The 27,087-nt window shown below is 46.6% G+C and overlaps 3 protein-coding genes across 5 annotated transcripts in view; 1 reads left to right on the forward strand and 2 right to left on the reverse strand.

Annotated features, from left to right (window-relative positions):
• limk2 (LIM domain kinase 2) overlaps nt 1-8,222 on the forward strand; it is a 29,125-nt gene extending 20,903 nt beyond the window's left edge. The window contains exons 9-16 of the mRNA XM_061260185.1: nt 304-390; nt 720-851; nt 1,392-1,448; nt 2,252-2,317; nt 3,853-4,030; nt 5,020-5,075; nt 5,974-6,131; nt 6,632-8,222. Of these exons, the coding sequence (XP_061116169.1) occupies nt 304-390; nt 720-851; nt 1,392-1,448; nt 2,252-2,317; nt 3,853-4,030; nt 5,020-5,075; nt 5,974-6,131; nt 6,632-6,899 (1,002 nt within the window). The 3' untranslated portion in view covers nt 6,900-8,222. The remainder of the gene's footprint in view (nt 1-303; nt 391-719; nt 852-1,391; nt 1,449-2,251; nt 2,318-3,852; nt 4,031-5,019; nt 5,076-5,973; nt 6,132-6,631) is intronic.
• Nucleotides 8,223-8,360: 138 nt separating this feature from the next.
• Nucleotides 8,361-12,906, reverse strand: LOC133140791 (zinc finger protein ZFP2-like). Of its 3 annotated transcripts, none has more exons than XM_061260996.1 (4): nt 12,478-12,906; nt 11,633-12,237; nt 11,480-11,535; nt 8,361-10,029 (listed from the first exon to the last, which is right to left on the reverse strand). In XM_061260996.1, the coding sequence occupies exons 2-4, from the start codon at nt 12,142-12,144 to the stop codon at nt 8,693-8,695; spliced, it is 1,905 nt and encodes a 634-aa protein (XP_061116980.1). In that variant the 5' UTR covers nt 12,145-12,237; nt 12,478-12,906; the 3' UTR covers nt 8,361-8,692. The 3 variants fall into 3 exon arrangements, with proteins under 3 accessions (XP_061116980.1, XP_061116979.1, XP_061116978.1); XM_061260995.1 differs by having other exon boundaries at nt 8,361-9,153; nt 9,238-10,029; nt 11,633-12,906; XM_061260994.1 differs by having other exon boundaries at nt 11,633-12,906.
• A 2,087-nt stretch (nt 12,907-14,993) lies between these two features.
• pik3ip1 (phosphoinositide-3-kinase interacting protein 1) lies at nt 14,994-23,301 on the reverse strand. Its single transcript, XM_061261595.1, has 6 exons — nt 22,935-23,301; nt 22,347-22,475; nt 21,379-21,495; nt 19,217-19,402; nt 18,629-18,707; nt 14,994-16,998 (listed from the first exon to the last, which is right to left on the reverse strand). The coding sequence occupies exons 1-6, from the start codon at nt 23,002-23,004 to the stop codon at nt 16,791-16,793; spliced, it is 789 nt and encodes a 262-aa protein (XP_061117579.1). The 5' UTR covers nt 23,005-23,301; the 3' UTR covers nt 14,994-16,790.
• Between the last annotated feature and the right edge of the window lie 3,786 nt (nt 23,302-27,087).

Genomic DNA, 27,087 nt, shown 5'->3' on the forward strand with positions numbered 1-27,087 from the left:
CATCGCACACAAGGAAGTCCTAGCTGCCTGCTTTGTTTCCCCCCCCACTGTGTTTCAAAGTGGTTTATTGTCCCGGGTGAAATCTAGATTCTTGATCTTCAAGTCAGATGGGGGGGGGGGGGATGCCCCCAAACCTACAAACTTGTTTCACGTACAAATGGGTGGAGTGTTGGAATGCCTGTGCTGAACACCTGCCCACGCTGAACCCCAGGTTCAGAAGGCACTGGTTGCTGTGGAAACCGCTTTTTTTTCATTCCGGAAAATATTCCTGACCGGAATGACCGTCGTTCTGCGTCCTGACAGGTGACCCACAAGGCCACGGGTGAGGTGATGGTGATGAAAGAGCTGATTCGCTGCGATGAGGAGACCCAGAAAACGTTCCTGAAGGAGGTGGGTTCCTCATGCCCTGCTTGAAACACCGCCCTTTATCCTGGGAATGCTAGCACTCAGCCATGCGCACATTACATTACGTGGCATTTAGCAGACGCTCTTATCCAGAGCGACGTACAACAAAGTGCAAATCAAACACAATCACATCCATGGTCAACGGGGCCCCGCTTTAGAGGGGACGCAGAAACGGTCCTGGGGACTGATTTAGGAATAACGAGAGCCGTATTCCGTAGATAGCATGTGAAACGGCCTGTGTTTTCAGTGCAGAAAATGTGATTATGGAGATCTTGTGGTATTGTGAGATTGAGCGTGTCCTCTCCGTCCCCCAGGTCAAAGTGATGCGGAGTTTGGATCATCCTCACGTCCTGAGGTTTATTGGAGTGCTGTACAAGGACAAGAGACTGAACCTCATAACGGAGTTCATCGAGGGAGGCACGCTGAAGGATTTCATTAGGGACATGGTGCGTACGGCAGATGATTCCCACACTCCTCCTGTGCCCAAGTGCCCTTTGATGGTTTTAGTCCCTTTTAAATGTCATGTTGTTCCAATAAAAGGCATGGTCTGCCTGCTGGGTGGCTTAAGGTAAACCATCTTTAACAAACAGGAGTCTGACACGGTGCCTGGACTGTTTTTTTATGCGTGTCAATCGGAAAACCCAAGGAATGGGGAATATGTAGTGGTGTGGTGTTCATTCCCATGTGAGATTTGGAGGGGGTTTTTCCCCAAATTTCCTGCTGTAGGTCATTGGAACACCATCCTTAATCCAACTGCGAGAAATCAGCTGTTGGCCCTTTGTACTTTGTCCTTGCTGGGTGAAAAACATGTTTGTGTTCATCCAGCAGTTCATCCTGCAGTAGTTCACGCGTGTCAGCCGTGGCCTGGCCCTGTGCACAATCGCTAACCTGGACTCTCACCCTGCTGTGCCGAATGCACTGAGCCGAACGCAAGCGCAGATCAAAGGTCGCTTCCCGAGTCCTTAACCCGCTCTCCGTGCCCACAGGACCCGTTTCCGTGGAAGCAGAGGGTCAGTTTTGCCAAGAGCATCGCCTCCGGAATGGTGAGTGAACCCGGTCTTTCTAGAAGCGCCGTCGTCTGATACAGGTCGAAGGTCATTCGCACGACGCAAGGTACCGTGTTCATGTATTTCATTCATCCGGCTGTTATGAAGCATGTGCACTGGGTTTAGGGAACTCAGCCCCCTTTTCCTCCCCCTCCCCCCCCCCTGTACAGCCAATGAGGTTGGTAATCCGCCGTGTGGCTCATGGTGCCCACCGGTCTCCATGGAGACACGCTTTGCTGCCAAGGCAGCACTGTGCCCCTGTGGCTCTGGTGCCGCGGGGACCTGTTACACAAACACAGCTCTGTCCCTCTCGGTGAAGAGGGTACCCTGGGGGCTGGGGGTGCCCCCTTTAAACAGCCAGCCGACCCTGAGAGGACAGGGGGACCTCTCTTGACTCCATCAGTACGTGACGTTATAGGCGTTTGGCACGCGCTGTTGTCATCCAGAGCGACGTACAATAAAGTGTGAATCATAACCAGGGAACGAGCGCCCTGAAAACCTTCCAAGTGCCAAGTGCCAAGTGCCAACCCGGTTTCAAGTGCCCAGAGTGATTGCACAGATGAAAACTTTAACCCTTGAAGAATTATCTGATAAGCTGTCCCAAGTTTCAATTACCATCGTTTCGCCATCACGGTCTCAGAGGTAGTTCTTGCAGACCTAGCAGAGCCCCGGGCTGTGAGGATACAGCAGCCCACGGTGAAGGTGTTGACTGTCATTGACACACAGCTGCATTGTTCATCTCTGCTCCTGGCTTGAATTTTGCTTGTGGCGTTTAGATGACGTCTGTGTTGTCGTTTCAGGCCTATCTGCATTCGATGAGCATCATCCACAGAGATCTGAACTCTCACAACTGCCTGGTCAAACTGGTACGTCATTATTCAATTCCTTTTTATTATGATTTTTTTATATTTTTTATTTTATTTTTGCATACATGCCTAGTGTTGGCTCTGCTGCAGTTGCAATGCTGTAGGTCAGTTTTCCTCTGGGCTCAATAAATATTAATAAACTATCTAATCGATTGAAATCGAATCTTTGGGGTAACAGGAACTCTGGGAAAAGGACATTTCAAGCATAGCCCCCAAACTCACGCATCCAGACTACCACGCACGCCCCTCAAACACACCCTGCTTCCAGCCCCGATTTCCCCCCCCGCGCGCAGATAAAGAGAACCCAGACAGCCCGACGGCCGACGGGCTAATTACCGGCGGCGCGTTTACAGAGACCCCTGGTGGCTGAATCTCCGCCTGCTTCCAAAATCAAGTCTGCGCTGGCTTTTGGTAAACATGGGCCTTCTGGGGAAACGGCACCTCGCTTCTCCAATGCGTCTGCCGCAGAGCGGCGGAGCGCTGAGGGAAGTGGCCCCTGGCTGCCGGGGCCTGCCGGAGCTGCCAGGATCACGCTGTTAATGAGCCGGAATTAGTGCAGCGCTTTCGTGCCGGCTGCAGAGACAGCCGCCAGGTCCTGGGGGGACTGATGTGCACAAGTCTGTTTTTGTTTTAGTTTTTTTTTTTTAACTAATGAAAAACTGTGTTAAATAATATAAACACGCCTTTATAAAATAGAGTGGCTGATTCAAAGCCAAAATATACTACGTGCAGAATACCTTTTTGTCACCGACCCATGCAAACTGCTGACTTCCCCAGGAGAAATTTAGAATCATTTTGCGATTGTTTATTGTGCAGTGGGTATTGTGCAGGACCACCCAGTAAGACATGTCCATTGCTGGGACTCAAAAACGTACATTTCCATTTGTCCGGAAAAAGCCCTGCACGGCTTCAGTGATACTAAAGGTTTCTGCTTTCTCACGGCGACGAGCAGAAAAATGGCAAGTGTCTACATGTCACTGCTTTGAATTAGAACAGCAGATTGTTTAAATGACTAACATAGCCATTTTTGGGGGAATATTTTCCTTCAGATTGCCAGCCAATAGATATATATATTTTTTTTAATCAGTTTTTGATGAGAAATCCAAATCGCACAACAGAAAGGCCTCAAGGTGTGTCTCGGAACAGAACGTTCCCAATCCCAGTTTTACTCGCACGCGGACTGCTGCAGGCACGGGTAGGATAACTCCATCAAGACAGAGAAAAATCCAGTTCTCCAAAATTGGAAGTGTTAAACACTACATTTTCTGTTACAAAAATTCACTTTCCACATTTCTCGCTGATACTTGGGATACTACATACGTAGATGATTGAGCTTAAGCCTTTTATGTGAACAATATGTAGAAGCTGTATTGGATTAAAATAATCATACTTTGACGTTAATCCAAACTGCTTTGGCAGCGCTGTGTAAAATTGAGCAGTTGATCTCATCTGGCTTCCCACTGCTTCCAAAACGGAACGATGGAACTCTTAACGGGGACAAACGTTGGCTTGACTCCATCTCTCGCGGTTACCAGGACAACACGCTGGTGGTTGCGGATTTCGGGCTCTCCCGCCTGGTCGTGGAGGACAAGACCCGACACCCGCCGTCCGAGAAGCCCACCAACAAGAAGAGAACCTTCCGGAGGCTCGACCGCAAGAAACGTTATACGGTGGTGGGGAACCCGTACTGGATGGCCCCGGAGATGCTGAACGGTGAGTTGGGAAGAGCTTCCGGGTCCTCCTGTTGCTGACGCCATGTTCTCCTGTGTTGTGTTACATTACATTCACAGCATATGACAGACGCTCTTGTCCAGAGCGACGTGCAGCAAAGTGCATACCCATAACCAAGGATAAGTGCGCTGAAAGACCCTAGAGGGAAGTACAATTTCATCTGCTACCTGCACAACAAAGATAAGGACTATTTGATAATCAGAATTTTTAATTTTTTTTTTTTTTTTTATCGTAATACCGCAACACGGAAATGTATGAACAAATCGCTTACGTAGCCAAACACCACTTACCTAGCCAAACAAAACTAGCAACGGTATCATCCTAATGCACAAGTAAATAACACAGGTAAAGACTTTTAAACAATTAAGGTTTACAGGGAGGTAGGGAGGGACAAGGAGAGGTGCTGCTTGAAGAGGTGCGTCTTCAGCCTGCGCTTGAAGATGGGAAGAGATTCTGCTGTTCTGACCTCCACGGGGAGTGCGTTCCACCACCGTGGAGCCAGAACAGACAGTAGTTGTGAGCGGGAGGTGGAAGTTCGGAGAGGGGGAGGCGCCAAGCGGCCTCAAAACGGCCACAAAACTGGAGGCTGAATGAAGAGGTCTGGCAGGGGTGTAGGGTCTGATGATTTTTTGTAGGTAAGCTGGGGCTGCCCCCTTAACTGCTTGGAAGGCTAGCACCAATGTTTTGAATTTTATGCGAGCCATGACAGGCAGCCAGTGGACGGAGGTAAGCAGGGGGGTGACATGCAAGTGTTTGGGAAGGTTGAAGACCAGACGAGCTGCTGCATTCTGGATAAGTTGGAGGGGTCTCATGGCAGACACTAGGAGGTCAGCAAGGAGAGTTGCAGTTGTCCAGGCGGGATAAAACCATGGCTTGGACCAGGAGCTGGGTCGAGTAGGGGGTGAGACTGTCCGCTCCTCGTGAAGTTCCTCTGACCTTACACTCGGGTCTTTGTGTTTTGTGTGCTCCAGGTAAACGTTATGATGAGAAGGTGGACATCTTCTCCTTTGGGATTGTGCTTTGTGAGGTAAGACTGTGTGTGTGTGTGTGTGTGTGTGTGTGTGTGTGTGTTGCATCTGTTGAGGTTGATCTTTGGTGATGTCATGTGATCCATTTGTTCACTGCCAGTAGACAAAGAACTAGCATGCCCATTGAGAATATTAGCCGTGTAATCAGGGGTATTGCCCAAAAACACTCAACATATAATGGTCTACAATCCCCTCTAATTTTGAAATTGTCAATGTGTTCACTCTCTTGATTGACAGTATCCGTTCCTTTGTAAATCCGAGACCAATAATAATAAACTGTAAGCTACATCTTCATCAGCCTCACGCTGGTGTTCTGAACATTGTGTAGCAATAAGGGTGTTTCTGGTTGTCTAACATGTTTGTTTTTGTAAGTTACCATGAGAGACCTTCCCCCAATAACATCATCTATTCTCAGTCAGATTTGCAAAAGCACTTGCTTGTAAACTTGCGATTGTGCAAGTTTCTGTGGCCTCGAGGTGTCATGAATCACTCTGGCTGTTAGAAACGCATGCAGATTTGACAGTTGAGTCTACTGGGATTTCTGTGGTCTATTTTTAGACTTTGCAACAGAAAAGCCACCAAATACAGCAGTTACCGCAATGGGGTTGAATGTTTTTATTTAGTTTCCTTGATTCTAGCTGCATCTAGCTGTTTGCAGTCTGCTGTTTGAAAGTCTGTTCTGTCATAAGAACACAGGAACAAACTAGTGACACTAGTCAAGTGCATCTCTCACTTAACCTGTGCTGCACCTTAAAAGTGAGTTTCCTTGTAGGTATTTTTCACCCGAATCTGGAACCTTTTTAGTTTGATACAGACAAACTGAGGCCACGCCACCTACCCTCAACTCCACCTGCTGGTCGGGAGAAATAATAGCCTTTTTTTTTTTTTTTTTTTTAGATTATTGGCCAAGTGTATGCAGATCCAGAATGTCTCCCAAGAAACATGGATTTCGGACTGAACGTGGAAAAGTTCTGGGAGAAGTTTCTTCCAGAAGATTGCCCACCTGCTTTTTTCCCGTTGGCTGTGGCTTGCTGTGACCTTATCCCTGAAAACCGGTAAAAACCTTATGCATTATTAATTTTTAATGCAGATTAAGAATGTATATGCTCTATGAAACTTTGTAACTGATGTTTTGCTGCTAATCTGCTACTGAATGTAACCGGTTCAGTTTTTTCCTCTACGGTGAAAGTAAGGTAGCGCTTCCGTGGCCCTTATGTTTTACCAAGAGCTTGTGGAACACTGCAAGGGGAGAAACACCAGCACCGGAATGAAAGGCTTCGACTGAAGGAAGCTTTCATAATTCCCCTCTCAAATGATCTCCAGACCCCTCTCTACAATTCCGGGCTACAAATCTGCTAGAAAACCACTCCTAGATAGAATCGCAGCGCACTTTCCCAAAAATGTGCCTCAAAGTAAATTGTTTTCTCATGTTTCCTCGGATGCCCTCTCCTGGCGTTTCTCTAATACTCCCTCTCTCTCTCTCTCTCTCTCTCTCTCTCTCTCTCTCTCTCTCTCTCTCTCTCTCTCTCTCTCTCTCTCTATCACCCACCCGTAGGCCAGCCTTCGAGAAGCTGGAGGACTGCTTCGAGGCTCTGACCCTCAACCAGGACCTGGGCATCCCGCTGCCAGGCGAGCTGGAGGAACTGCACCAGAGTCTCTGCCGCCTCCACGGGACCAACCAGAGCCAGAACCAGAGCCAGAACCAGAGCCAGAGCCAGGGCCAGGGCCAGGGCCAGAACCAGAGCCAGAACCAGAGCCAGAGCCAGAGTGCCGTGGCCCTGCAGCCTCCCGAAGGCCTGGGCCTGGCCAACAGCGGAACTTAGCCCTGGCCACCAGGCCCAACCTCCCACCCCACCCCACCCCACCTCAACCCACCCACACCACCCCACACGGAAGCCCCCACCCCACCCCACCCCACGAACCACGTTCATGTCTGCACTAACCCAAGGGAGGAGCCCAGAGTTGAACTGGACTCGACGTTTACACAGTTTTCGACAAGCCTCCTCACCCCACACAGAGATCAAGTGTGCCGTTTCCCCCACGTGCCCGATTCAGCACCTGAAATACGGGATCACGTTAGAACACGGTGACTGGTGCCAAGAGGAACATTTCAATGCAATGTCATTTACTTTCTTTCATTGCCTTCCCCCCCCCCCCCCCATCATCCCAAACTGCACATGGGCTTTTACACTCGTTTACCACAGTGATAGAGAATGAAACATCTCAAAGAACATTACTTTATACCAGAGGGGTTGATCTCACTAAATGTGGAAGTACATGAAAATCTCAGCATTTCTTCTTAGCCTGAAAATGATTAAATTTTTGTTTGTTTGTTTTTTTTTTTTGGTGAGATTTTTACTGTGCAGGTAGTCCTACTACATGCCTGTTTAGTTGCGTAACGCACAGGAATGCTACTTGTCAACACCACCGTTGGGGCCTTTGACTGCGTGACCACTCTAGGGACGGTTCATTCAGGAAGACGGGGGCACGTAACGCACATTGACGATTTTAAGGGCGCTTACAACCACGGCCACACCGCATTCCAGAGCGTGGTGGACGTTCTGGTATCCACTCATCCACATCACCGACCGTCTGTGGGTGCGTTTCCCCTGGTTTCGCTTGTGCCAGGTTTCACGGCAGGTCGTTCGCGTGACGTTTGAAGCGCGATGAAATCCAGTAACGCCGCACTGTCTCCTGCACTTACCGCGCTCCCTCGGTTATAGTGGCTGACGCCACACGACGTTTGAAATGAAAAGACAAACTTAACAGGTGCACGGGAGACTGTCTGAACCCGAGTGTATTTTACAGTAGCGTAGGTCTGCTTACAGTGTAGTTGTTCTCACGGGAATCTTTAACTGTGCAAAACTGGAGTTCTTCTTTTTTGGATAAAGTGTATAGAAACCGTATGTAAATGTATATATAAATGGTAGTGTTTTTGGGGATACTGGATGTTGATTTGCAAATATATCTTTAGAATGTGAAATGATTGTACAATATTCCAGGAAATGTTTTTTTTGTTTTTTTTAAGTTTCATTATTTCTTTAAGGTACTGACATGTACAAATTGTTACCACTACCATATTGTCACTGTAGTGTTACTTGCACTAAGTGAGGTGTTCTTGAATTAAAACGTATGAAAGCAGTAAATGATGTCTCATTTTCTTATATTAACTCATTTTGACTCAAACTCAGTTGCTCCAATTTGAAGTTACTGAAATAACTGTTTAAATATACAAACATTGAATGTGCATGTATAATATAGTATAATATATCAAGACTTACAGGTTTGTGAATAATGTCACTGAATTTATTTGAGACTTGAAGACAGTGCTACACAGAATTGTACATAATGCAGGAAAAGCATTTCAGGGTGTTTCCACTCAATCCCATTACATCACGCACACACAAAGGTTCACACATGAAAACAAACAAGATGTTAAGTTGCTAATGTTAGAAGAGAAACCAACCTTGCTGGAGAAATGCATTCTGGGAATCTCTGAGCCAGTGCCACAATCAACTGGGCCATGTTTCACAAAGCAGGATTACTGGCCCTGATGGAAAATCTCCATCATAAGAGGGTCAAGCTGGTTTCAGCCGTGACACAATTCATTTTCATTTCAGTTCAGATCGTTTATGACTGAAATCCACACGCACTCCTCGGTGTGCGTCTCCTGGTGTTTCATCATGGCGTTGAGGTGGAGGAAGCTCTTCCCGCACTGGGAGCACTGCAGCGGGAGTTCCCCCTTGTGAATCCGCTGGTGCGCCATCAGAGTCTCCAGCTGCCGGAAGCTCTTCCCGCACTGGGAGCACTGGTACTGGGCCTCCCCAGCGTGAGTCCGCTGGTGCCGCGTCAGGGTGTTGGAGCGGCTGAAGCTCTTGCCGCACTGGGCGCACTGGAAGGGCCTCTCGCCCGTGTGAGTGCGCAGGTGCAGCGTCAGGGTGCTGGACTGACTGAAGCTCTTCCCGCACTGGGCGCACTGGAACGGCCTTTCCCCGGTGTGAGTCCGCTGGTGGAGCCTGAGGGCGTTGGCCCGGCTGAAGCTCTTCCCGCACTGGGCGCAGTGGTACAGCCCTTCACCTGTGTGGATGCGCAGGTGGACGGTCAGATCTCGAGACTGGCTGAAACTCTTGTCACAGAAAGAACAGCGGAAGGGACGCTCACCTGTGTGAACGCGCAGGTGCACGGTCAGGTCGCGCGCCTGGGTGAAGCTCTTGCCGCACTCGGTGCAGTGGAACGGCCGCTCGCCCGTGTGCACGCGCAGGTGGACCCGCAGGTCGCTCGACTGGTTGAAGCTCTTCCCGCAGTGGGAGCAGTGGTACAGCCCTTGCCCCGTGTGGATGCGCTGGTGCCGCGTCAGGGAGTTGGACTGGCTGAAGCTCTCCCCGCACTGGGCGCAGTGGTACGGCCGCTCGCCCGTGTGGATCCGCTGGTGCCGTCGCAGAGAGTTGGACTGGCTGAAGCTCTTGCCGCACAGGGCGCAGTGGTAGGGGCGCTCCCCGGTGTGGGTCTGCTGGTGTTCCTTCTGCTGCGACTCGGATTTGAATCCCTTCCCGCAGTGGGAGCAGAGGAAGGGCCGTTCGCCCGTGTGAATGCGCTGGTGCACGGTCAGGTGGGACTGATAGCGGAAGCTCTTTCCGCAGGCGGAGCAAGGGTACGGGCGGAGTCCTTTGTGGGACTGCTGGTGTTTCTTCAGGAGCGACTGACGTTTGAAACTCTTCCCGCATTGGGCGCAGGTGTGTGCCGGTGGACTGTCTGTGTCTGGCGGTGTTGGGGCGGGTGGAGTCGTAGCGGGTGGGGGGTGTTCGTGTGCGGTGCGGCTGGGAGATTGGGGATCTTCAGACCTGTACTCCTCTGGGTGAACCTTCTCAAGGTGCAGGTGAAACTTCTCTTCTTCCACGTGGATGAACGGGCACTGGGAGCAGGCAAACACCTGACACACTTCAATAGGCTGGTCTGAGGATAGAGAAATTGAATTGAACAGGTTAAACTATGTTCATTCATACCACAGTTCATTCAAATGTTCCAGTGAAAACAAACCTAAAAAAATGGTTTAGCCAAGAATTTTACAGAGAACACTACAAGTGTAAGCATCTGGGAGTTTCCCTCCTAAATTATTATTTAACACTACATTATTTAACAGGACATATGCCTTCAACAGGCAGACTGTCTAAATATATAGACTGCATAAATATGGAGGGGAGGACTCTGCATCAGTTGGTTAAGACAACTTGGGTTACCATCCCAAATTGAGGAGAGGAAACGTAAGAAGGAAATAGGGCGACCTGTAGCGTAGTGGTTAAGGTACATGACTGGGACCCGAAAGGTCGCCGATTTGATCCCCAGTGTAGCCACAATAACATCCGCCCAGGCGTTGGGTCCTTGAGCAAGGCCCTTAACCCTGCATTGCTCCACGGGAGGATTGTCTCCTGCTTAGTCTAAAATCAACTGTAAGTCGCTCTGGATAAGAGTGTCTGCCATTAATGTAATGTAAAGTAAAAAGGCATAAAAGGGAAAAAATGATCTTACAAGCACTGCTTTTGTAAGCGACTCAGAACTCAAAAAAGATAAGAAGGAACACCATAAATCAGTGGCTCCCAACCATGTTCCTGGAGATTCTACCGCCCTGTACGTTTTCATTTCAACCCTAATCTGGCACACCGGATTCAACAAATTAGAAGCGCAAAAACAACATTGCTGCTATCTGTTGACTGAGGGGGGAAAACCTATAGGATGGTAGATCTCCAGGAACAGGGTTGGGAACCACTGTCATAAACACACCCACGGTCGCCATGCCGACACAAAGCTAAACATTGACCGTGCTCCAAGCACGTATGGGTGAAGCGAATGCCACAGGACACCAACTGAGACGCATTCTTCTCATCGCACAGAGACGGGTGGCTGACCGGCTACTGTAACAAATGTATTTGTTATGGCGTGACAACTGCCCGCATTCCCAAATATGAATCAAAACAGCCCTATTTCTGCCCCCGTGTTTTCAATTTTAAAAAGCGTGCAAGCTGAAACCACAAACTTGCTCCGGTGCCATAGTCTTGCTCGAGGCTAGGTACTGATGAGGCCCACTTGTTGGACGTGTTGAGCTGCCTTTATGCTTTTTTTTCGGGTTGTTGGACTTGGACCTGCCCACAGAGGCTGAAGTTAAATATTCTTCAGTCGGGGCACTTTCTAAGTTCCTAAATTCTACATCAAATGGCCAAAGATCTGGGATGTGACATGTCTAGGTCACAAAATCTTCTCTCGTGTAGAAATTCACAAAATCACATGACGCAGACTCAAAGAAGCAGCCATTTGTAATTCAGGTTACTTACTACTGAAAAGTTTAAGCACGTTTTAGCATACAGCCAACTGAATTAGGAACTTCTTAGGGAAGGCGAACAATATCTACCTGTGTCTTGATCCGTGGGGATGGCAGGGGGTCCAATACAGGATTCAGCTGAAGTACTGGGAGAATTAAACATAAAACAAAGCCATTATTTTCAGGAAAAAGTGTGAGCGGGAGAAACGGACACATCCACAGTGAAAAACCATCCATGCTTACGCTTTCTCCGATGAATCTGGAAGCTGAATTGGGGAGCTCTTCAAGCTGTCAATCATCTTCCTCTTCCAGGTCATGACCTTTCTCTTCTGCTTCATTTGCTTCTCTTCCTGCGCTGGCCGGAGCTCCCCGCGTCTCCATGGAGACCTTTCTCCCGGGTCCTTATTGCTGACCTGGGGATGACGTGGAGGAAATGTGGGAACTGCCATTTCAAGCTGGGGGCGATTCAGTTCTTTAGGCTGTTTCGGCAGACAGGAAGCGGCAGGAGATGACGGGACTCCCCCTTCCTGTTTCACACAGTAGGATTCCCTGCCACCTTTCACCTTTCTGCCACCCTGTGGCGCTTTATCGGTTTCGCATATATTCCGCCGGGCATCCGTCTCTTTTTTTTGCGACAGCCAAATTCCACCAACCACTTCATCACTCGCAACATCCTCTCTCTTCATTTCCTCATTCTGCCACTCCTCACTTTCCTCCTTGATGTTGGATAGTATTTCTTTCTCCTCCCTGCTCATTCCATCTTCACTCTCCTCTCTCTCTCCACTTCTGGGCAGACCTAATCGCAGATCCAGCGGTGTAGAATCTGTGCTGTCCACCAAAGGTTCGGTCTTCATGTTTTCACCAGAAATATAAAGTACTCGTTTTCAATAACTCGTTACACATTTAAGGCGTGCTCGAAAACCGGTAGGTACCGGTATGTTGACAGAAAGTGTATTTTAAATTGACTTTTTCTTCGACCCATCTACGATGGATATGACACCACAATAAAAGTGATTTCACAATCACAAAAACAAAGCAATATTCAGATAGATTAGTAAAATTATATGCAACCGTTTATATGAGCTTACATTCGTCTTTTACTCAGTTCGCTGAAAATATCTGTGGAGTAGTGGTCTGTCCATCACGTCGTTTGACCGTGTTCGCCATTTTATCTGCAAACCAACAGTTATTTTTTGAGAAATTGGAATATTCTTTCTGCAATTCCAATACCCTTTTTCTCGTTTCTTATGTGGAAAAAAATCCGCAACTAGAAGCCAGCGAACAGACGAACGGTTCCCTATCTCTCGGCACTCAAGAAAATTAAGTAGCACTCCGGGTCCTTTCCTTCGTCATCAAACCACTTGTCCGTTTGCCAGTGTTTAAAATAGCTGAATATTTCTCCTGAACAGAACAGTAAGTTAAACTACTGTTTAAACCTCTTCGTTTATACTCTCTGTTGCAGCCAGTCCCATGGAGATATACCATAGACAGACGGTAAGATGAAAGGCCCAGTGAAGCTGAAAAATAATGCTAGATATGAGAACAAACTTCCGGTTATTTTCAAAATAAAAGTCACGCACCAAAATTAAATCTATGTTGATAATCTTTTCTGAGTTAAGGAATTTGCTGCGATATGTACACATATAACCGTAAGAAGAAAAATATAAGAAAAATAAATGCTAATATTTCCAGAGAGAGAGATGGTCAAATAAATGTATATGTGCAAAACTTGCCCTCCTCATTTCATTATTTTTTCACAAGGTAAAATCCAATATACATCCCTACACTACTCAAAATTCAGATGACTTTCACATCAGATTACTTTTACATGCCTTATTGTCACACCACTCCTCCGCGATGGACCTCTTGCAAAGATACAGAGGTCCATCAATCTGGAATACTACACATCCATCAATAAAGCAATCACCATCTCTAACACGATTCAAATATCACCTGAAATGATTTCTTAACTGCGCATAATCACTACGTTATTAGTTGTCACTTGCAAAGTCTTTTGTCCCCAGGAAAAATATATATGAGTGTATATATATATATATATATATTTAAATCCTTTTGGCCATAGTGAATGAATATGATGTAGTAGTCGGCGACTGAGTGCTAACTAATTTCTCGTAAAAAAGTGAATTAAATTGCCAACATGAACGTTCTAAAGTGGTAATTGTGATGTTCCATAGCGTTAATACTCACGTGCATCTGAGTCTTTTATTTTGATGGCTACGTAATTAAAGCCAACCGGATGTTTTCACCGGATATTCGCTGGCAGACGTATTGATTGTTGTAATCTTCACGATATGATGAATGATTGAATAAATATCTACAATCGCAAAAATGCATAAAACTCATAAGAATCATGTTCCTGTGATTTTGTCTGATAGTAAACGCGACGATGGTACCTGCGATATGGACCTATTTATCACGCAGATGGAAAGTTTTGTTTAGGGGTGTTGAAAATATTTGAAAAATAATGCTACAGTTTGACTATTCACTACCTTTTTAATTTGCTACAACTTTACTGCGATATTGTTGGCCCTGTAATTGTAAATTATGTTCGGTGCATTATCAAAACTCTTTAACTAGAGTGTGTTAGCTGTTGCCTTAGGCAACTTGCCTAAGCTTTTGGACCCGAGACGGAGCAACTTCAAAACCCTAATGAACGCAACTTTTGGTTTGTTGGATGTTATCAATGTTATCAATGATTTTATTAAAATACTCCTAGACGTGTAGCAGGAGCTGATACCTGCACGGAACCTTGAACGGCTCAGGTGCAGTTATCCAGCTAACACAGTAGCTCTGCTGTTCAGGCCCCTTATCGATTAGGGGACCGCATTGTCTCCGCATTAATTAATCACTTGTGCTGAAACGCACAAAAAAAACACAAGCCACTGCTGTCTGCCGTCCAGGGCTGGAGCTTGACATCCCTGGTTTAGTGTTTTCGCCTTGGTTCGCCACAAGGGGGCGAAAACGTATCATTTTGCTCTTGGTGCTCGGCAGCTGTTTTACACAGAGACCCTCCCCCAGAAATGTTCTGGTTTTCCACGTGCCCGGTTTATTACTTTCCCACGTGTCCACGGTTAACTAGGTCAGCTGCACAGAATCGTTTGAAACATTCTTTGCAAAGGTCACCCATATTTGATAAATGTTGCTTTGCCTTGCCTAGTTTTCTGCGGTGAACGAGTAGACTTGTCGAAATCCACACGTAAGTGCTGTGAAACTTACGTTTGTTTTGGAGCCTTGAGGGAGACTGGACTTTCTGTACTCAGCTGAGAAAGCAACTCATTGAATCGTCTTTATGTGCCAGTACACACACAACGGGCAGTGGATTCAGAGAAGTCAATATTTAAAACTAAAATAAACGTATGTTATGTGAATACCGTTTTAAAAATTTGCACATGAAATACTGCGAAATATATTTGCTTAATTTTATGGCATGAATGGATTGGTGAGTTGGTGTAGATTTGTTGACGTGAATCCCATCTGCTTCAAATGTCTTCTTATTTTATTATTATTGCTATTAATAATAATTCTTAATGGCTGGCATGTATATTCTTGTCTTTATTATCCTCAGAAAAGTCCAATTCCAAAATTTCAACATTTTTCAAAATCTTTATTTCAGTCACAGCAGAATAAACTGCCAAAAATACAAATGCAAGTACTGCTTTAAATGTTAAACCATAGCAACAGTACCTATAGCTGAATTGTAAAAAATAAAATTCATCCTAAATAAACTGCAACAATTTAATAATTATCCAGTATTCAGTAACTCCTCAGCTTTTAAAATAAAAAAATAATTGCCACTGTGAAGATTGAGATTAGGTTCACAGAACGGAAATAGACATCGGATACAAGTGTGTCTGGTGCATTGCTGACAGTGAAGTGCTGTTGTAATGGTCCTACAACAATCTTTGGATAATTAAACATAACAAAGCAGAGAAAATCTCTCGTAATGTTCAAAGCAAGTGCTTAACCAACTAACACTCATTTATTATTACATATATATCAAGCTCTCACACAAGAAAAAAAAAAAAAAAAAATCTGCTTGGATTAATTTGCCCTAGTAAATGTAGGACTCATATGATAAAAAGCAATCAAATGACAGCAGATTGTTTGATAAGCTTGGAAATATCTCTTCCCCTATTCTCTTTGTCCCTGGAATTATCTGCCGTTCTCGGGAGGCTCAGAAAAATAAGGAAATTATTCGAATGATGTTTTTGCGCTAAGTCAGTAATCACATTACAGTCCTCCTTCCGTTGTTGTTGGTTCTCGTCTGGGAGTGTCCTCGGACCACTCTCCAGACCGAGAGCGGCGGCGTCGACCAGGCAACGGGTCTGGCTGAAGGCCCTTCATTACGCTGCCTTATCTCGTGTTTATGACTCCTAACTGAAAGTGACGGCTTCCAGAAGCCTGCGTGTGCTCCCATGGAACCAGCTCCAGCTCCAGCACCCTGCTCTAACACAGAGCCCCAAGCTCTCAGGGGTCAGGGGGGAGAACGCTTCCAATGCGGCCTTGCTTTTTTGGGTGACATCCTGAGAGTAGGCCCGATGCAATTACGGGAGGGGGGGGGAAAGAAATACACTGAAATGCAGCGCACTGAGAACATGCCCGTTCAAGAAACGGGCGATTTCTTAACCCCTCCAGCAGCCGTCAATCTCGTGGCCCTCCCTGATTCTCGGGACATGTTTTTCAAACGGAGCCTAGACACACAATCCCAGTCTCTGAAACTGGCCTTTCCAGTTTCTTCTTGTTCCTGCGCTGTCGATGCAAAGCACAGAGCGTTTTGGGGAATTTCCACCGGCACAATTCCATATGTTTTTGCAGGCCGTGAGCTCCTGTAACCTCACTCAGACCTGCTACTGACCAGAAACAGACCTAATGAGGACTCGAAAAGGACATTGTCTACATCATCCTGACATACTCTCTGAGTGAAAACAAAAGCATATCAATAAGCACTGTGGTTCTCATTCCCCCTCTTAGCCGTGTGGCACATTTTCATTGCTTTAGATATTTCGACTGAAACACAGTTAAGAAGGACAATCATAACCCATGTCACCCATAAACAATGTTTTTTCCAATATAAAATTAAGGATTTTAAACCAAGCATCCCTGACATGCACTTTTTGTACAAAACTCATCCATTCTCTGCACACCTGATGGTCTTTATGTAGAGGAAATCCTCCCTTTTCCTCTTCCCCCCCCGTTTAGACAGAAGCATTTACACTAGGGAAGTGAGAACAATAACTTTGCCTTTGAGCGCAGCCTTTTAGTCCCACTTCCTGTCCAGAAGGCTAATAAAAGTAGGGGTGATAGGTTTGGAGGGCAGTCTCTCTCCTCTGAGATTCCTGGTTGTTTTTTTCCCACGTCGTGGGGCTCCCCTCTCTGGTCCTCAGGCCCCTGGGGTCCCGGCCTGGCCCATGAGGGGGTCCCCGCCCTCCAGCGTGTCCTCGCTGGGGTTCTGCTGGGGGCTGAGGACCACGGCGTTCTCGTCCACCAGCTCGCAGGTGGGGTTGGAGAAGGCGGAGAGCGGGAGGGTGATCCTCTGCATCTCACGCTCGTACACGCGCTGGTCGTGCTGCTTCTTCAGGTCGCGACCCCTGGGCCGGGGAGAAAAACAACAGCAGTGCCGTCAGTCATCCAGCAGGGGGCGGTGTACAGCATTAACGTTTTCATTCGGGCATTTAACAGACGCTCTCTCCCTGAGACGGTTTTCCTAAGGCTCGTTCGCCGTAAATGTTGGGATTGTGACTTCGGAGATACACAGAAAACGCTACATTAATTACCATTACTCAATATTCTCCAATGAGTTATTTTCCGGTTAAATCATCACGTGAACCAGTGTACAGTACAAGCAGTAAAATGATCTCTTACAACCTGGTCGACATTTCCACTTCTGAGAACTGAAGTAGGCAATGCGCTTCATGTCTGCAGCTTTATTTTTAACTCGGGGTGTGCAGCTGAAAGGACGTCCTATAATAACAAGGGCCGCTGGTCACTGGTCAGTACCCCCCGGGGGAGTGAATGAAGAGAGCAGAAGGCTTTTCCGACGCCCACCGCCTGGTTCCGGGCAGGGAGAACGTGGACGTGCTGGAGAGCCAGCCCAGGGTTGTGCACACGGCATAATCCCGCACCGTAACGGGGCAATCCCGCACCATAACGGCGCAATCCCCCACCGTAACGGCACCATCCCGCACCGTAACGGCACCATCCCACACCGTAACGGCCCTGCAGTGTGGTCGCCACGCCAACACCTACCACATCGCTATGACGATGAAATCTAGGCTGACCTCCTTCAAAATGGAGGCAGTGCAGGGTGACACGTTCACTCCGGAAACATGAAACGGTCCAGCCAAAAAACCCTCACCCCTTACTCTGCCCACCCAGCCGATGGGGCGCAGCGGAAGACCAGGGCTGACTGAGTGAATCAGGCATCACGTTCCAAACAGTGACATCGCTGTTCTGCCGAAACGCTAGAGCCTGCCGTTCATCGATAATGAGCCCCTGAACTATAAAGGAACCGCAAGCCCGATAATCAGATCTGACAGCCAGGCCGATCTCCAAGGGCGCCCCGCATTCAGCCAAAAGGGATGGCTGTGCCGCGGCCCAGAGCTAACGCCGGCCAGCACTGCAGTGCATCCACTTCCCCACGGCCCCTGCTTTCCGCTCTTTTAGAAACATCAGAAACAGCCTCTTAAAATAGCTTGACTGCAGGCTGTTTCAATTTCCCCCCCGGCCTTCTTTTTTTTTGTTGTTGCATCAATTCATTCTGAATGGTAATCGGAGCAGCATGAGGCTCAGTTGGGACTGAGGTGTCACAACGTGTGCCCAAGAGCCAGCCCTCTGTACTTCTAATGCGGAGCTGAACTATCCACCTGTAATGCACACTGCCAGGCTCGGCCAGTTCCCATTCCCAGGCGGAGAGATGCGACAGGGCGGAGCACCAAACTGCCCTCAGATTTGGGTCAAATACGTTGTTATTTTGGATTCAAATACTTTTCAAAGCTTTACTGCTCTTGTCCGGTGTATTGGAGCCTATGCTATGGGGTGCAAACCCCACCTTCTGGCTCTCTTGATCGGCTCAGTTGCACCGAGCAAGATCAATCGAGCACAGAAAAGTATTCGAATCCAAACTAATGACGTATTTGTCCCAGGTGTGACTGTCGTACGAGACGGGGGGTTCTCTGTCGAACAGGACGTGATGTGTGCAGACTCGGTTTCTCCACTGACCTCTTGTAGAAGTAGCCCAGCGTGATTCCCACGCCCATGAGAATGATGACAGCCATCATGAGGATGCCCAGGACATAGCCTAGGGAAGAGGACATAAGGACAGTCCAACTTTAATAACAGCACAACAGCAATAAAATCCAGCAGATTTCACAGAGAAACGTGTTAACTTGTTAACCTGTGCGCTCTTGACATAGTTCTCCTGACACCCAAGTCACTTTCATCAAAATCTCACTTCAGTAACTGTAGCACAAGAGAAGACTATGAGAATCCATCTGTTTTCTAAAAACCCTTACTTCTAAACACCATACACACATTAGACATTCATGCCCCAAGGACAATCTAGACTCCAGTTTGCCTGACCAGCATGTCTTTGGACCGTGGGAGGAAAGCTAAACGGGCACGGGGAGAACATGTAAACCCCACAAAGAAAGGCCCTCTACTGGGATTTAAACTCGGTACCTTCTCGCTGTTAATAGTGACAATAGTGCCACTATTTACAGTTTATACATCACTGTTCTGAGGAGTATAAACTAGTGCTCTTGGTCTTCCCCCGGAAAAGTGTATTTGTGACATCACACTTGGGCTCACCCATGGTTCCGAGGTCCTTCTTCTTCTTTGGTCCGTTGCGCACCCGCTGGCTGATCCCGATCACGGGCTGCACCGCGGCGCCCTCACCCTGCACGGGGGGGGACTGCGCCGGCTCGAAGACCTCGGTCTTCCCCGGAGTGGAGGATGACGGGAATGTTTCCGCCTCCGCTGCGGCATCCGTCTGGTCTAGAGGAAGACGAGGCCAACACCACGCTTAGCACAGCCCACGACACAATGCCACCCGACGCTTCTTTCAATTGTTACATCCTGCACTTTATTATGTAATCAGGTTTAGGGATCAGGTGTTTTCAACCTGCTTCTGATCGAGGGACCATCAGGCTCAAAGGCATCCTGGGAGACCCCCATCATAAGTTAAATAGAGATCTTAAATTTGGGGCAGGGGGGACCCCCGGCTGAAAACCCTGGATTATAGACCATTGAGTATGTCATTCAGTGCAAGTCCATCAGACAACAAGCAAGGCCTCAGACTTGGCCCCCATTGAGCTGAGTAATTGTGATTGATTTTACCTGATCAATCATTGCATGAGTCACAAACCTTCACTAACGTCCAAATTCGGAGCCCTTGCCAGATGGTCTCTGTTTGCTCTCAGATTACTGTGGTTTGCTTAGTTATTGGAGCGACGGTACGGTCACAAAAGGTGAAAACAGTGCAAATAGGACTGTAGCCTTGTAAAAGACGCTCAACATCTGCTCTGAAATCAAGATGGGGCTGCGATTTTCCGCCCACCTGAAAAAAAAACTTTGTTTACCAAGTCTTTAAAAGTTAAAAGGCATGAGCCCAGTGCCAAACAGCCAATGGGAAGCTGTCTCTATGGCAACGCTGTGAACAAGTTGGCCAATCAGCTGAGAGAGGAAGTGGGCAGTTGCTGCCTCATGGCAGCTGCCGTACAAGCTTTTCTTGTTTTTTGGTTTTTGTTTCTTAACTTATGATTCACTGAAGAGGGATTTTGTTATCGGTTAACTTGCTTCACCTACCTTGACTATTGACAATCAAAGGTCCACAGAACACATTTATCACGAAACAATAGACTTTCCCCAAGCAGAAGGCAAGCTGTTCCATACAGTAAGTGTGCCTGAGTGAGCCTAGTAATTAGCACAAAATGTCCGTTTCTCATTTCCAACACCTGTGTGCACTTTGACATAGTGACTGCTTATCCCCCAGGTTCAATTCTTGACTAATGTAGCACGGCTCAGCCATTTAAAGCCAACATAAACTTGACAGCACAGCTCACATTTTGTTAGGTGTCTGAGTGTTACTGTTGTTCAGTGGTTCTGACGGTGTCAGTTAGGGTCTCTGATAGAGTTACTGTTGTTTAGTGGCTCTGATTGGGTCGACTGCAAGCGGCAGCAAATTGGGTCTCTAGCCGTGAGGACAGGCTGAAACTCTTTCCCTCGCCCAGCAACATAACTACTTATCACTATGACAACCGGCCCCCACTGGCTAACAGATAAAAGCCTTTCGGTCCGGTGATTTAAAATAATATTTGCACAATGTCAAACAAAGGACCAGCGCAAAATTATTTATTCTCCTGTCACAAGGTTTGGAGTTACTTTCCTTTTGATAGACCTTTGTACTTTATGTTCAGCAGCTGTTTAATTATTTATCGTTATTTCGCGAAGGATAAGGAGGAAGCGTGTAAACGGAAGGGGGCACGAAGATTAAGGTGAATATAAGGTCACAGGTAGCAGGGGCTGCCAGACTAAATGTTTGAATCATCGTAAATAACGTCCCTTAGCTACTCAAGAATAAATCGTTTTTATTTCATAATTATGATTGGAAGGATAGAATAGTTCATGAAAACAACATAACAAAGAGTAATGATGCAGAACAGCACATATTGTACTAAGGTGACAACAGTGAGTGAACTACAGTCAGTCCTAATATGTCAATAATTTTGTTCGGGTTGATCATACGCATCACAAACGAAAGCCGTAAAAAATAACTGGTCGAGGACCAGCCGACTAGATATCACCAGGAATCCGGCATGACACGGAACACGTGGAGTTATTTAAAGCGAATGCTTTGGCCAGTCTACAGACACGGGCTGAAGCCTGTGAATGTCTGCATTGTGGAAGTTCCTGGAGGGGGGGGGGGGTACAGTAACAGTAATGAACAGTAGGTATTAATAATGGACGGATACCTTTGCAGGTGGCAATGGCGCAGTCCTGCCTCTGGACCTTGCCCTCCTGGTCCAGCACGTAGCACCAGGGCCTGTCGGCCGAATCTGGGTTTCGGCAGTAGCTGTGGTCTCCGACACCTGAGACAGACAACAGCCAAAGGCAACACTTTAAAAAGACATCTTGTGTTTGTAGGATGAAGCATGTGTTTTTTGTTTTTTTTCCCCCTCCCACAAACCGACTTTACAGACGGAGCAAAGGTTTATGGGTGACAATTACGGTCAGTACATTAATCTCTTATTTCACCTTGGTGGATGAATAATACATGCATAACAACAAATGGATGGAAAGAACCGATGTAATGCAGGCCATAAACTGTGTGGGGGTATGTGTGTATGTTTTGTTGTTTCAGTACTGACCTTGTGCTTTGTGTGTGTTTGTGCCTGTGTGTGAGTATGCGTGAATTCATACGTGCGTGTGTGTGCGTCTGCCTGTATATATGACTGTGTGGGTTGTTCATTTCTTATTTGCCCACGATAAAAGCCTTTGCACTGGTCAAGACGGTGAGCGCTGGTCTTGTAATGGGGGATAAACATGTACGTGCCACATGGAAGTGCGTCCGTACCATTCATCAACCTGCCATTGACCGAGCGCTGTTGGCGTTAAGGTCACCTGCAGACCACATTCCAGCGCAAAGGTGCATGCGCCTCTTTCGCACTTAACACATTTCCTAAACATTCCCTCCTGCACCCCAGACTCGAGCAACAAGCCAGGGAGAGCGTAGCTGAGAGTATGGAAAACTGTAGCCTATTATGAGATACGACTTCCTGTTTTTCAACAAGCATATTTTCCACATGTGGAGACTATGCAACTTCGCCCAAAATACATGACCGAGCATATCCATCATTGAAGAAGATGCTTTAAATAGTCGTTATCCGTGGGGTTTTAATATTAGCCACAAACGCGACACACTGCAGAAGTGCATCCTTACCGGTCTCTGCGTCCGTGTAGGCGGACGCACCGTAGTCCCTGGTTATGTTCACCCAGTTAAGGCACCGCTTTCCCGTAGAAGTGATTTGTTGTTCTCCCCGGTACTGTACACCATTGCTTCTCGTGCATTCTGCGTAAAGAGGCATCCAAAATACATTCAAATGACGTTAGGTAATGAATTCAGTTCTAAGATTCATGAAAATGAAAATCAAAACCATCAAATATCTCCGAAAAGACCGTTTCGCTACATTTTATATGAACAGGAGTCATCTAGCTAACAAAAGAAATAAGGGTGTGAGACGGCAACTGTAAAACTTGTTTTCGCCTTTTGCTTTGTTACTTATTAAGCTTATTATTACCTCTAACATTAACTTGTCAATTAGTAAACCAAAACAGGCATGTTTCATAAATATGCGAAAACTTTGCTCAATCGATATACTGTATGGAAAATTAAGACAGGCTGCACAATCACTCAAAAGTGCATGAAGGGAAATAGATCGTTTATTGACGCAGAACAAGAGGTAAATGATGACATTTATTACATATATAACATGGCAAATAACATTATTTGAGTTTTGTCAATGCTTACCTTCAATATTTGATGCGCAGTCCACAAAAACGACACTGAGCAGAACTAAGTGAAACAACAACATCGTCATGTCGATAAGTTGCTGTATATCCCTTTAAAAGCAGAAAAAATAACTCACATGCACATAATGCATAGGGAAAAATATAACGTCGAGGATATCGGGTTTTTTTTTTTTTTGGTTTTTTTTCTTTGTTGTTTTTTTTTGCAGAAGAGCCTATGCTGATATCTCAGTCACACTGCTCTTTCTCTCACTGCGGTCCAGCCCTTGTTTTTCACGAGAGACCTCTCAGCTTTCTTGGTAAACAGCCACTCTCTCTGGCATAAGGAACTCCCCCTTTGCTGCAGTGTTCAGGGCATCTTCAAGGTCCTAATGCCACCTATTTACGCACGGCGGCTCCACACGTCTGGCAACATCTACCCAGAACAAAAGCGCTCGCGCAGTACCGGAGCCAGCTGTTGCAGGAAGATTCGAACGTATCCCTTCCAACTATAGTTTGGGGGTGGGGTATAGAAACAAAACAAGTCATTGTAGCTTCCAGTAGCCCTGAATACACTGTCCTTTTTAGTTTTTCTTTTTAGTTAAATTGACACGGAGTACACAATATCTTCCTGCCGTCTCTCCTGGAGACTTCATAATAAGATCAATCTTTTAATAAAGGTTTGTTGATAAGCACCGTGTGTTTATGTCCCAATAAACAACTGTGAACACACTATACTTTTCAATGAATCAAGTCAGAATCATCCACAGTCAAGCTGTTATGTGAACTGTTGCTTTGACTGACAGGTCCTGAACACGAAATAACGCGCTGTTGCTGTTATTATCAAAGCATGTAATTGGTGACAATTCAGAATAAACATATATTTTCTCCAAAACAAGTTGACCTTGATCATGCAAAGAGACAGTGTGGAATTGTGGCAACTAGATTCTGGGTTGAGTTTTTATATATAAATATAAGATGCAAATCATTCTCATGCACAGATAATTGTATGGTCCATTACTGGAAGTGGTAAACTTACTCTTTAAAACATTGCTAAGTGGTAAACACTCTACTAAACTGTCCTGCATGGAACAATCCGAAACACACACTGCACCGTTTACTCCAAGCATCACAATTTATCAACAGCGGTGAAGTTCGGTCACCTGTTTACATCAGTACAAACCCAGTGCCCATTGACCACAAATGGAGCTTCCAGAGTATTCTCTCAGCTCCTCAAAGTTCAATCTCGTGTTGGATGTTCCGGTCAACCCTTTTACTGGCTGGAGGAGCAGCCGTGTTGGCGGACAGCACTGCAGAGACCTTGTGTTTCCACTGTGAATGCAAAATGAAATGTCCATTTGGATATTTACCGGGTCATCTTGGACGCTTATTGGGGGAAAAAAGTGAAGACGTGTCTGTCAAATGACCAAATTGTAACTGCCCAACAGTTTACTTTTAACCAGTGTTTTCCTACACTGACGCTTGCCAAAAAAAGGAGATAATATTATTCTCTCACAGACAAATGGTTTCAAAGGGTTAAACCTGGACTGTGGCCTGTGGACTGTCTGACTGTAACTTAGCCACATGCAAGCGTTGGATTCAACATTATTCTGTTCCAGATTTATTTGTGCGCTGTGCCTTTTATTAAAGATGTTTATATCAGAGATAAGACTGTTTGGCAAACTCAGCTCCAGGAGATCACATGATTAACTTGAAAGGATGCATCACTAGCTGTGAGGGGAGAGAGAGAAAGCAGTGTGCACACAGAACATTCTGTTCTGTGTAATTATGTTTTCCATCTCAGTAAATTGAAATCGAATCCACTCTTCCATATTTGTGTTTGTTTTTGTTCACAGAGTTATCTGGGAGTGTTTGTCCCGATTTCACCTCGTTTCAGGGAGAGTGTGGTGCCACTCACTGTCCTGCAGGTGAGTTCGGGCAGGAAGGAGAGGGACTCGTTACCAACTGTGCTTCTGAGGAACATATTTCAGCACTGTCTTTTCTCTTTCGGCTCTCCACATTTTTGGACTTTACTCTCGGCCCCTTGAACAAACCAGTCTTCTTGTGCTTTGCAATGGCAGTTTAGCTCCAGTCGTGCCTGGAGATTTATTCTCCCAAAGTGAGACAGCAGCTCCCAAACCAGATTGCACTTGAGAGAATGCCCTGGGCTGGTGTACTTGCTGTGGGTAATGCCACCGTGAGCAAAAATCAAATACAAATGAGGATGCGGAGTCTAGCTGCCTGCATTACCAAAGGCAAAACAATGGCAGTACGATTTAATGATCTGAAAGAAACGATGATGAAGCGTGCTGCCTCTTGATGAAGTGGGAGGTCAGTGAGTCCCACACCTGCAGCGCTTCAGTCAGAATGGCTGCGTTGAAGCTGAACTGTAACGTTCGCACAGTCATACCTGTGCTTTAGGTAGGCTCTGTCAGCGTATCCCTGCTCCCTCCCTGCAAAATGTCAATCGACTTTCTAACGTTTCCTAAGAACTGGGATCAGGACTGATGCTGAACACTGAAACGGACTCAAGCTTGTTGAGTCAGCGATTCAAACCCCCCCCCACACACAAGCACGCACACACAAACGCACATACACATACACACACACACATACACGTGTGCGCACGCACACACAAACGCACGCACACATACACGCGTGCGCACGCACACACAAACGCACACATACAGGTGCACGCACACACAAACGCACACACACATACACGCGTGCGCACGCACACACAAACGCACACATACAGGTGCACGCACACACAAACGCACACACACATACACGCGTGCGCACGCACACAAAAACGCACACACACATACACGCGTGCGCACTCACACACAAATGCTCACACATATACACGTGTGCACACGCACACACATGCACACATATATATACACACACACAAATGCACACACACCCGCATGCACACACATACGGCGGGGGCGGCCTGTAGCGTAGTGGTTAAGGTAAATGACTGGGACACACAAGGTTGGTGGTTCTAATTCAACTGTAGCCACAATAATATCCGCACAGCCGTTGAGCCCTTGAGCAAGGCCCCTTAACCCTGCATTGCTCCAGGGGAGGATTGTCTCCTGCTTAGTCTGTACGTCGCTCTGGATAAGAGCGTCTGCCAAAATGCCAATAATGTAATGTAATGTAACATACATGCATGCGCAAGCATGCAAATGCACACCCACACTCACACACTTTGCTTTCACACACAAATATATTATTTCTGGCTATCTGTATATATATGTAAATACTCTGTATACTCTCTGTATACTCTCTGTATACTCTCTGTCTCTCTCTACACACACACACACACACACACACACACACACAAGCACATGCAACACATATCACTCACAAATGTATGTATGTGTGCACAACACTACTGCAGAGCGGTGGACTACTGACATTTGTGAATGTAGGAAATGTAGCAGGAATGATGGACTGCTCCTGAGCAAGCCTGTCGGGCAATAAAAAACCTGGCCCTAAATGTTGAATGCCCCCATTGTCTTCCAGTGTCCTGTGTTTTCTGCTGTGCTCCGGTTCAGAGACATCAGCTGTTTTGTCCCAACAACCCTTACTCACCCCATAGCGGTGAAGTAAAGCCAAACAAAAACGGATGTGCAAAAAACGCCGATTAAAGATTCACCAGTACAAGTGTGTCTGTGGCTCGCTGTGTTCTTGTTTGGGATAAGAAAAGGTCTGTTTTATCGTCTACCAAACCATACAGATATTGCTTTTCGTTCTGTATATGCATTCTCTGTTGCATGTTAAGCTTTTGTGTGTTAAAATAAATGCACTGAGAGGATTAGGGTGCGCTTCTAGGCATGTTAGTGCCGGTAACAAGAGTTATTTCATTTTGTGGTGCCGTGGATTAAGGGGCAACTTATGTAGAGCTCTTTGTTAGCAGGGAAATTCGTGCCCTTGTTTAAAACAACAAGGTTTCAGGAGGCTTGGCGTATCACCGCTACAACAGTCAATATGGGTGCAGTGAAGAACCGGTCCGTCGGCCTGTTTTAAGGGCTATCGCTGGAGTGCGGTTCATTATTCTGAAGGACATGCAGGCTGTTCAGTTTTGCCTTCAGAAGGCGGTGAGCTTGACACAGACCCCATAGCGTCTCTGCCTAATTAAAAATGACATGGCTGTCTATGGAAAA

This window comes from Conger conger, chromosome 11, assembly GCF_963514075.1.
Source record: "Conger conger chromosome 11, fConCon1.1, whole genome shotgun sequence".
NCBI classification, from domain to species: domain Eukaryota; kingdom Metazoa; phylum Chordata; class Actinopteri; order Anguilliformes; family Congridae; genus Conger; species Conger conger.

Coding starts and splice junctions, on each gene's coding strand:
- LOC133140791 (XM_061260994.1), bottom strand. CDS start 12,243: ATGAAGACCGAACCTTTGGTGGACAGCACAGATTCTACACCGCTGGAT. Junction 11,536..11,632: donor CCAGATTCATCGGAGAAAGC/GTAAGCATGGAT, acceptor TAATTCTCCCAG/TACTTCAGCTGAATCCTGTA. Junction 10,030..11,479: donor CCCCACGGATCAAGACACAG/GTAGATATTGTT, acceptor CTCTATCCTCAG/ACCAGCCTATTGAAGTGTGT.
- pik3ip1 (XM_061261595.1), bottom strand. CDS start 23,004: ATGACGATGTTGTTGTTTCACTTAGTTCTGCTCAGTGTCGTTTTTGTG. Junction 21,496..22,346: donor CTACACGGACGCAGAGACCG/GTAAGGATGCAC, acceptor TGTCTGTCTCAG/GTGTCGGAGACCACAGCTAC. Junction 19,403..21,378: donor CGCCATTGCCACCTGCAAAG/GTATCCGTCCAT, acceptor GTCTTCCTCTAG/ACCAGACGGATGCCGCAGCG.